Here is a 9,634-nt window from a genome sequence, read left to right as displayed (position 1 = left end):
CACAATTTTCAAATGTAAGCTTCGAAAAAGAGTAGAAAACAGATCAATTCCCCACTTCCGTTTGAACCGCACAATCATGCAAATGTACTGGACTCCAAATTAGTCGATTACTAGCTAGCTGCTTATCAAAAATGGAAATTCAAAAAGATATAAAAAAAAAAAATCTTTTATAATATTTTTTTGTGAATGGTGTCATTATTGGCTGGATAGAGAAGAGCAGACGGCAGCTTCCTCTTCTCAACTTTTACCGTGTGGAATTACAGACTGTCTATGTAGCATTTGAAAATTGTGGAACAGATAAGCTGGCTCGAGAGACTAAGAATGCTTTTGCGATACATAATGCCATCTCACCACCCCACGGCTCTACCACTCCTTATTTGCCTTTCCACTAGTACCCGTCACCAGGTATCCTCTACAAACCAGTGTTAATTTTGACAGCCAAATATGATTTAGTTTTAGTCATAGTCTTTTGAATAAAATCTAAATTTGGTTTTAGCCAAAAAATGTATTTTGGCAGGCCTTGATGGCGTCGTAATGCTTGATTTTACACTTAGTTGCATGCTGAAAAATAGACGATCTACAAGCTCGCAATGCGACGCGTTGTGAGCTTTTTTCAGAGCGCCCGAACACCCAAGCACAACCAAACATAAAATACAGGATCTCTCCACCAGTCCCTGCCTAACATTTTAGTCTAGTTTTAATTTGTTGACGAAATTGTCAATATATTTTGTCTTGGTCATCATAGCTTGCTTTCTTCGTCATAGTTTTAGTTGAAGTTAACGAAATTAACACTGGTACTAACAAGTACAAGAACCCCCCCCCCCACCCCATCCCCAACTCTAACTTCTAGGATGGTGACGTCCAATGGTTGGTAAGAGAATACTCAATAGCATTGTGACATCTATGGATGGGACTGCATGGAAGCTCGCAAGTTGCAAATACAGTAGTTATGGCCACCCATTGTTTTTGTATCTTCCATTTGAGAGGATGTGTAATTCCTGGTGTGTTAGTAATCATTGTGTCTGTGCGTTTACTGTAATAAGGACGATTAGCTCTAAGAGTAACCAGATGTAGCATTTATTAACATTAGCTTCCTGCTGCTGTCTTACCCTTTCTATGTGTAATCCATTGCACTAATAAATATAGCACAGAGCAGTAGGGGCAAATCACCAGTTTTGTGAAAAGTTAGGTTTAATGATTTACTTTTGTAGCAGGATTCAGATAGCACGTTTGTCACAAACCTACTTTGGGTATTGGTTTATTAAATGTCACTGTATGTAGTAATAAATTAATATTCTTATTTATTTTGTTCCGTCCTTTTGTGTCACGCTCTTGGAACCCCTCCTCAACCACTGAAAAGGACGTTGAAAATGAGACATGAATCAGTGTTGAGCAACGGCATGGCCCATTTCTTATGATAGCAGAAACTGTGTCTGATGGAATGTATAGGTTAAAATGAAGATTATATCCAGGTAGCATTTAGCACAGAGCGGTTTCCATATGACGATGATAACCTATGGGAGGAGGGGGTAGGGGTGGGCGATATGGAAAAATACAATATTACAATATTCTCCCAAGCTGTATCACGATACACAAGTTTATCACGATTCTTTTTCACGTTGGTTTTGATGGTTATTTTTCAAGTTACTTGACAAAAACTAGACTCTCTGGGTTCCTTTTGGGAGGTCTAAATTGAACTTTACAAGTATGTAACTCTGACAGTATACAAATGAAACCAAATGGACCCTTACGGGTCCATTTGGTTTCATTTGTATACTGTCAGAGTTAAGTGGAGACCATAACATTTTAAAGTTTGAGAACTACTGATTTAGACCAAAATGCAGGTTTAAATTGAATTCTGCAATGAATCTCTGTATTAATGATTAAACAGGATTTTTTTACAAGGCTCCCTCAATTGTATCACGATATATACGATATCTCTGAAAAGGCATATCGTGGAGACATTGTATCGTGGAGACATTGTATCGTCTCCACGATAATTATCACCATATCGCCCACCCCTAGGAGGGGGTGCTATGAGGGGCGGTCCAGTGCAGTGGTTAACCAAAATAAACGGAGTAAAGTAGAGCAGAGGCGTGGCGAGCCACAACTATGTATGGAAAAGTGACATAAGCATGAGGGTATATAGGAAGCTCTGTATAGGAAGACTTTAGTTCGGAATATCGGGGCTGCTGTTGCGGCTGCCATATTTGTGGTGGATGATGAGCAGAACCACGCCGAGGAAAAAGCAAACAGAGCCCACGGTGATGTACGCGATGCCCAGGAAGGGGTTCTTGCCGCCCATCCAGGAAATGGTGCTCAGGATCATGCGCTTCCTGCCGTCAAAGCTACGCACAGGGTAATCTGATGCATATGGTTAAAGGAAAGGGCTGAAACTCCAGGATCAAGTGGAAAGTAAAGGAGGCTGCAAATGGTTCACGTAAAATATTTTGATTTAGACGTTTATATGGCAAGTAATAATTGGATAAGTGGATAATTTCAAGAAGAGGAAAGCAGTTAGGGCCAGGGCATTCACGAATAGTGATTTTTAGTATTCTAATTATTCGACCTCAAAGTATTTGAATATTCGACAGGACTCGCCAAACTGTGGCAAACATTGTGAAAATAGCCGATCTACATGCTCACAACGCCTCGCAAATAGCCGATCTACATGCTCACAACGCCTCGCAAAGCATGTAGATCTGCTATTTTCACAATATTTATCTGCGGAACCGAGTCACATTAAATGTAATACCTACAATTCCAAGTGCTTGTCAGGGTGGGGGTCCCCAGTTCAAATATGTTTATTTTGGGGGTCACGGCCTAAAAAGTTTTGACAACTCATTCTTATGACTTAGTTGGTGAATGCCCTAGTTAGGGCTGCCTCTACTTTGGGATGCACAGCATTGCCTGTCAACTAAAATCAAAAAGGATACTATAGGTGACCTCGAGGACGTATTTGCCACTGGGCAGAGTTGGAGTCATGCTGGACTTCTTCTGAATGATGCGGTACAGCTTCCGGAAGGTGGGCAGGGCGGCGGTGCGCATCCACACGATGAAGTCCTCGTTGATGAAGCCGTTGTTGTCCGGGTCCAAAGGGTCCAGCTCAAACACTGGCTTCCTCCAGTTCACCGGCTTGTTAGTGCCTGGGAGAGAAGAGAAGACGATGGCGATGACTCTGTTATCATAGCATCTCCACTGGCAATGTTTCAAGCAGGTCATTTGTTTGGCATAGGGCTGTCACGATTATGACATTTTACATGACGATTCATTTTCTCTCAAATAATTGCGATTAACGATTTAATTGTGTTTTTGTCGTTGACAATTACATTTCTGTTTGGCTTTTAGGCTTTGAAGTTACACATGGTAGATATTACACATAACCTAAATATACAAAGAAATTACTTGACATATTTGACAACTTTATACTTAAAAAAGAACAATTGATAGTGGAAATAGCCGATCTACAAGCTCACAACGCGTCGCGATGCGACGCGTTGTGAGCTTGTAGATCTGCTATTTCCACTATTTTTGACATGGAAACGATTATGAAAAATAATCACGATTATGTCAAATAATCACGATTAGACGATTATGTAATAATTGTGACAGCCCTAGTTTGGCATGGCATGGAAAGTACCTTGGAAAGATGCGGTGAGGTTTCCGTCTCCGCCTGGATTCCTGAATTTCACGTGCTTGTCTGTCCACCAAGCAATGCCCTTCTTTACCAGAGGAATGCGATTTTTCGTGTTGTTGGCGTCAATGTGAAACAACTCCAGAGTATCTAGGAATCAGACATCAAAGTTTATGTTCCCACAGTTCATTGTGACACAAGGTTATGGCTGAATCAACATTCCATTGACTGATGAGAATAAACATGTAAAACTACTAATGCTGCTACATTTGTTTTACTCACCATTAAAAAGGCTGTTTGCAATGGCACCACATGGAGCGATGGGCAGGCCCTCGCTGGTACGGTAAGGCTCACATTCCTTGCTTGGGCTCTGCAAATAGTGATGTGGAGATTAAATGTAACACAAGGATAAAGGATGAGCCGATCGTACAAACCCAAAGTGTTGTGAGCTTCTAGATTGTCCATCAAAGTAGGGGCACTAAGGTTAGTGGTTAAAAACGCCACTCATAGCTTGTCAGCTTCTAATAGATCTGACCAAAGCTTGACCACAAGTCAACGAAACAAAAACAAACAAACAATACACAAAAAGAGGGGCTAAAAACTGCCACAGTTTCTCACTAAAAGACAGTTGAAGGCCAGGGAGAAAACATGAGTCAAGGACAGTGTTGTTTTTGACAGCAATTTTGATTTAGTTTTAGTCATAGTCTTTTGAATAAAATGTCTTTTAGTTTTAGTCATAATTTAGTCACCTGAAAAGTATTAGTTTTAGTCTAATTTTAGTCGACTAAACATCATACAATTTTAGTCGACTAAATCTACAGTTGATTTAGGGGGTCATTACATGAGGTCGATTTTTTTGTAGACGATAGTTTTTACTATTGATTCGGCCATTTTGACACACGGAGACGCGGTTTCATGACCCTAACCGATACTTTTCCGAATTCGGCTCTGAAAGTGCATTTCTGCGGTTTCGCATCAGTTTCGCAACGGTGTAATATCGGAATTCGGCCGTGAGGGAGAGTGCGATGATGTCATAGCACCCCCTCCTCTGCTCCCCTTCCCCTGCTGCATATAAGTGTCAGTCTGTCAGACTAACCGAAAATGTATTATTATTATTTGTGTTGTTGTAGGCCTAATTAAAACCCAGAAAATAGCCCAGTGATCTATTAGCACAAACCTCATTTGAAAAATGTCAGGAGTAGTCTATATGAAAGCCTTTTAAAAATGTCTAATTACGCACAAGTCGTCGCACCTGGGCTGGTACCCTAGCTGGCCTGTCGGAGTTGCAACAGCTCTCCTCTCCGCAAAGTTAAATTAAACCATTAGGCTATGGTATTCCATTCTAAGCAAAGCTATGATTAATGACTATTTTGCGTCCCCCTTTTTCAACTTCTCACCAAAAAATACTGGATTAATTCTTCATGCACCGCGCCACATCACAGACGCAGCGGACTTCAGGTAATGAGTGAGTTATTGTAATATGCTGAGTCTTGCTGACAGACAGACAGACAGACAGACAGACACAGACAGACAGACAGACAGACAGACAGACAGACAGACAGACAGACAGACAGACAGAATAAACATAACTGTCCAGTCAGTCAGAGACCATCACAAAAACTTCCTCCATATCCTCGCTCCCTCTCCTCCAGTCAAAGAAATCATGTCGCTTTTTCTCTCCAGTGCGTCTAGCCTCCTCTTAAGGCACGCATGTTGCTTCCAAACTAGGCAATTTACTTAAAGCCATAACGGAAGGCTATGATTGTGACTTCCAGTGAAATAACAGACTGCCAGTGGCGTATGGCGTCAGTTCATTAATTTATTCCGTTAGTTTATTTTGCAACGGCGACGGCACATCATCCTCCATTGCGCCGCATCCCAGTGCAGTGCGTCAGTTCAGTAAGAGCTAAGGTATGGCAACATGACTGTTGTCTGGTCTTGCACGTGCAAGGCACGCATGCAAGACAGTCATGTTGCCAATACTTAGCAACAGGCATGATGAATTTATTTTAAGAAGTACATTTTATTATTTTCCCTTGTAATCAAGGTATGGTAGACTACCATACCCATATGTGCCTCTGTAGGCTAGCCTACTCCGTTAGTTGCCTCGCATGGTGCGTTATACTTCTGTGTTGCAGCTAGAAGACAGAACTCACTTAATATAGCCCATCCCCGTAGATAATGTCCAGAAATATGCTCCATAGGCTATAAATGTTCCGACCTTCATCTTCCAGGTGACTTTTGTTGGTGTTTCACTTCACCTCGCTAAAAACCTCCTTTTGCGGGACTCATTGAATATGCGAACAGATGATAATAATATGGATTTGGGAGCATAGCCTAATTACAAAGCATGTCTCATTAAAAACAATATAGGCCTATATTTTATAGTTGAAGGGTGAATACACAGTATAGGCCTATGTAGGCTGGGAACATGACACATTTTGCTTGAATTCATGCGTTGTCAACTTGTAGTATAAACACAGAAAAACGAACCAACAACAAGGTGTAAACGCGACGTTTTTTGGGTAATAAATCCAAAACGAGACCGGCAGCGTTTCCAATCGTCCTGGTATAAAGACCCCCTTAGTCAACTGAAATGTGTTTTGGCAGGCCTTGATGGCATCGTAATGACTGATTTTACACTTGGTTGCGTGCTGAAAATAGCCGATCTACAAGCTCACAACGCGTCGCAGCACGACGCGTTGTGAGCTTGTAGATCTGCTATTTTCAGCATGCAAAACCTGAGAGCAACCAAATATAAAATGACTCTCTTCTCCACTAGTCCCTCCCTAACGTTTTAGTCTAGTTTTTATTTTGTTGACGAAATTGTCAATATATTTAGTCTTAGTTTTAGTTATCACAGCGTAGTTTTTATTTCGTTTTTATTTAGTTTTCGTCAGTGAAGAAAACGCAGTTGACAAACATTTTTAGTCATAGTTTTAGTCGACGAAATCAACACTGGTCAAGGACAAGCTGTTCAAGAGCCTAGGAGGCCCTATATGGGCAGGGCATACCTTCAAAGATGACCTGTCACCGTTCAATTGGCTGTCATCCCTCGACTTCACATAACGTCTGTGGTTCTGGTAGAAGTTGGACAGGCCATAATACATGAAGACATTGCTCTGGAAGGGAGGAGAGGTGAAAAATGAATATCAATAGATCAATGTTGATTGCCCAAGAAATATTTACAATGATTCACCCCACAGAACGGTTTAGCAAAAGGTTCTGTTCTAGTCAACATACAATGCACCGCACAGGTTGTCTGTCAGGCTGCGTTCAACTAGCTGCGACGAAAGCTAAGAAACGACCATGCGTGGCTCAGCTACATTGCTGACAAGTCGCCACTCGCCATTGAAGTGTAAATAGCACAGGAGGGGACTGGTTAATGGCAAGAATGTGATTTTTCTTCCTTTTATGGCACAGAGCAGGATCTTGTAGGTATAGAGAGAAGGGGAACTGGAAATGATGAAAACAAAACATACTAATGATTGACACTTCACTGCGTCATTGGAGCACTGAAAAAAGTTGAAGCCAGTTCAACTTTTTCGTAACGCGTCATACCCGTCATGCAGTGACAAGTGTCGCATGTCATTTTGTAGCTTCAGATGGTGCTTTGTCGTTTGGCTTAATCTGTATATACAGCCCATCTCTTCTTCTAATACATATACAGCAGCAATTAAAATACTACGTTTTATAAAAGCCAGGAAGGATAGTTTCTCAACAATTGTGATCTAACTACACAAGAAAAAACAACATTAACCTGCTACAGTTAAGCTTAATGCATTAATCACTCTATGTTGTTTTCCATAAGCACTTGAGATGAAAGGTAGTCATAAAAAATAAAAATACAATTTAAGTGTAGGGGTTTCTGTAAGTAATCAATAACAGCCTTGTATTGCTGGATTGACTTCTTAATCGCATACTCTAAGATGGAGTAATCAATTTTAACCAGTGCTCGAGCCAACGCTAAAGTGTCTCTTCAAACATAAATAGATGTTTAATGGACATCTGGTGCCGGGAATGTCTTTTTTTCTGGCACACACAGTCAAATCCTCTGTGTTATTGTACCCACTTTTAACACAGAGAATCTACAATCGTTTTTTTGGGCCCATGGGAATAGGGTTATTTATGGAGCTCATCTCACCTCAAACGGTTGCTTCAGTGTAAAAGGCACAGAGCAGTTGCACAGTGTTGTGCTGTTCCAGCTGAAGTTATGAGCGCAGTTGTAGCATGGATGAGCCACGTCGTCATCACCAGTGTAATCGATCTGAAAACAACATACCAGTTGACTAAGTTATAGTAAAAAACTCTGAGTCACTGAATGAGACCATAACCCCCCACATCCTCTTCCTGTTGCAGTAATACCAACACTTTTATCAATTTGTACAAATTGAATAACGGTTCACCAGATGTCTACCAAAATAATTTACATGGACATAGCTGAGGATATCTCCATAGTTATTCTGTCAATTACTTTTACCGGTATTACCCTTACCACTTTCTCTAAGCTAACAGGTCTTACTATTATTAGCCTTTACCCACATTATATACAGTAAAGCATTATGATTACTTTTCAAACAATCTCATTGTGTAAATATATAGCTCAAGTCACCCCATTCATCCCCACAATGTCTGGTTTGTTAGAGGGAACAACAACTAATAGAGGTTTCATTTGTCAACTCATACAGTAAGTAGCCAAATGCAAGTGTGGTATCAACCATACCACACTGCTGTGCTTGCTATCACAATCACAACTTTACAAACAATAATAAAGATTATGATATAGATAACATAGATAATAAAGATAAAGCCCCGTGAGGTGCAAGATTATTTCCTGTCAAATACTGGTATATACTTCAATAAACACTGCAACAGGAAACTGGCTTCTTGTAGATCAAAAAGACTAATAGATCATTCGATGTTGACATGTATACGAAAGAAAAAGTCAGAAAACATCTATGATAGTCTTGATCAAAGGCTAGATGTTTGATTGTTGATTACTATATTAGCACTTCGCATAAGACAAGTCAGGCAGTACTGACAGTTCAGATACAAGGTGGTCTACTAGGATTTAAATCCAAGAAAACACTATATGGTTTGTTTACATTGGGGTACTCACTGACCTGTACAATTAAGTGAAACTGTCTATTATGTCAGTAATAATAGTAACGTTTGCAGCAGCATTAATTAAAAAGCCAAGTAAAGTTGCAACTTGCAAAAGTCCATATTTCAACTTTATAGATAAAAGTGTATTTATTTATTTTGTGTACCTCAAACTCCTTGATGTTGTTCGACGTGACGAAGAGGCCGATGCCGATGGGGATGAAGATGAGGCCGATGACGAAGAAGGCCGGCAGCACGGTGCCGGCGGTGAGGATGGGCTGCCAGGCCGGCAGCCGCTGCTGCTTGAACGCCGTGTTGTCGGGCTTCTTGCTCTTCACGGCGGCCCCGGAGCCCGCCGCGCCGCCGCCCGCCCCGCCGGGCGCTCCGGAGTGGTTCCCGTCCTCCTCCTTAGCGTTGTAGCTGGACGCCATCATGGCTGGAAGAGAAATAAATAACCCGTTCCTTCTTCTTCCTCCGTCCGTCCGTCCGTCGACCCCTCCTCGACAACTGGGTTCTCTGTTCTTCAAGACCTCGCGAAATAAAAAGAGGACGCTGTTTGTTTGTTGTAGGGAAAGAGGATGTGGTTTGAAGGCGTGTGGCTGTTATTCTAAACAGCCATTCATGTCATCATAGCCGCTTGATTTTTCTGCCTTGTTGTTACTGTAATCTGTAGTGATGGGACGTTCGTGAACGACTCGAGTCTTTTGAACGGCTCTTTGAAATGAACGATGGGATTCGGTTCGCAGTATAGGGAGCCGTTCCTTTTTTTCCTTTTTTGAGGGGGAGTAAATTCTTTACTTATAAAAGTATCAATACTGCAATGTAGACATACTCTGTCTCTGTTACAAGCGAAAGTATGGAATTCAAAATGTACTTAAATGTACAAACGTATTGGTA

The 9,634-nt window shown here is 41.2% G+C and overlaps 1 protein-coding gene across 2 annotated transcripts; it reads right to left on the bottom strand.

Annotated features, from left to right (window-relative positions):
• Window positions 1-844: 844 nt before the first annotated feature.
• On the bottom strand, window positions 845-9,374 carry LOC308305881 (cell cycle control protein 50A-like). 2 transcript variants are annotated; one of them, XR_013963145.1, is made up of 8 exons: window positions 8,905-9,374; window positions 7,779-7,901; window positions 6,649-6,756; window positions 3,917-4,004; window positions 3,641-3,784; window positions 2,937-3,146; window positions 1,778-2,364; window positions 1,728-1,746 (listed from the first exon to the last, which is right to left on the bottom strand). XR_013963145.1 is itself a non-coding variant. In XM_080750777.1 (7 exons), exons 1-7 carry the CDS (start codon window positions 9,169-9,171, stop codon window positions 2,171-2,173), a joined length of 1,134 nt encoding a protein of 377 aa, XP_080606903.1. In that variant the 5' UTR covers window positions 9,172-9,374; the 3' UTR covers window positions 845-2,170. The 2 variants fall into 2 exon arrangements, 1 of the variants encoding a protein (XP_080606903.1); XM_080750777.1 differs by having other exon boundaries at window positions 845-2,364.
• Between the last annotated feature and the right edge of the window lie 260 nt (window positions 9,375-9,634).

This window comes from Nannobrachium achirus, assembly GCF_963921795.1.
Source record: "Nannobrachium achirus genome assembly, chromosome: 20".
Lineage (NCBI taxonomy): Eukaryota > Metazoa > Chordata > Actinopteri > Myctophiformes > Myctophidae > Nannobrachium > Nannobrachium achirus.
Note: the sequence above shows the minus strand (reverse complement) of the source record. Positions and strands in the feature narration are given on the sequence as shown.

Coding starts and splice junctions, on each gene's coding strand:
- LOC308305881 (XM_080750777.1), bottom strand. CDS start 9,171: ATGATGGCGTCCAGCTACAACGCTAAGGAGGAGGACGGGAACCACTCC. Junction 6,757..7,778: donor CACTGAAGCAACCGTTTGAG/GTGAGATGAGCT, acceptor CCTCCCTTCCAG/AGCAATGTCTTCATGTATTA. Junction 4,005..6,648: donor GTGACAGGTCATCTTTGAAG/GTATGCCCTGCC, acceptor CACTATTTGCAG/AGCCCAAGCAAGGAATGTGA.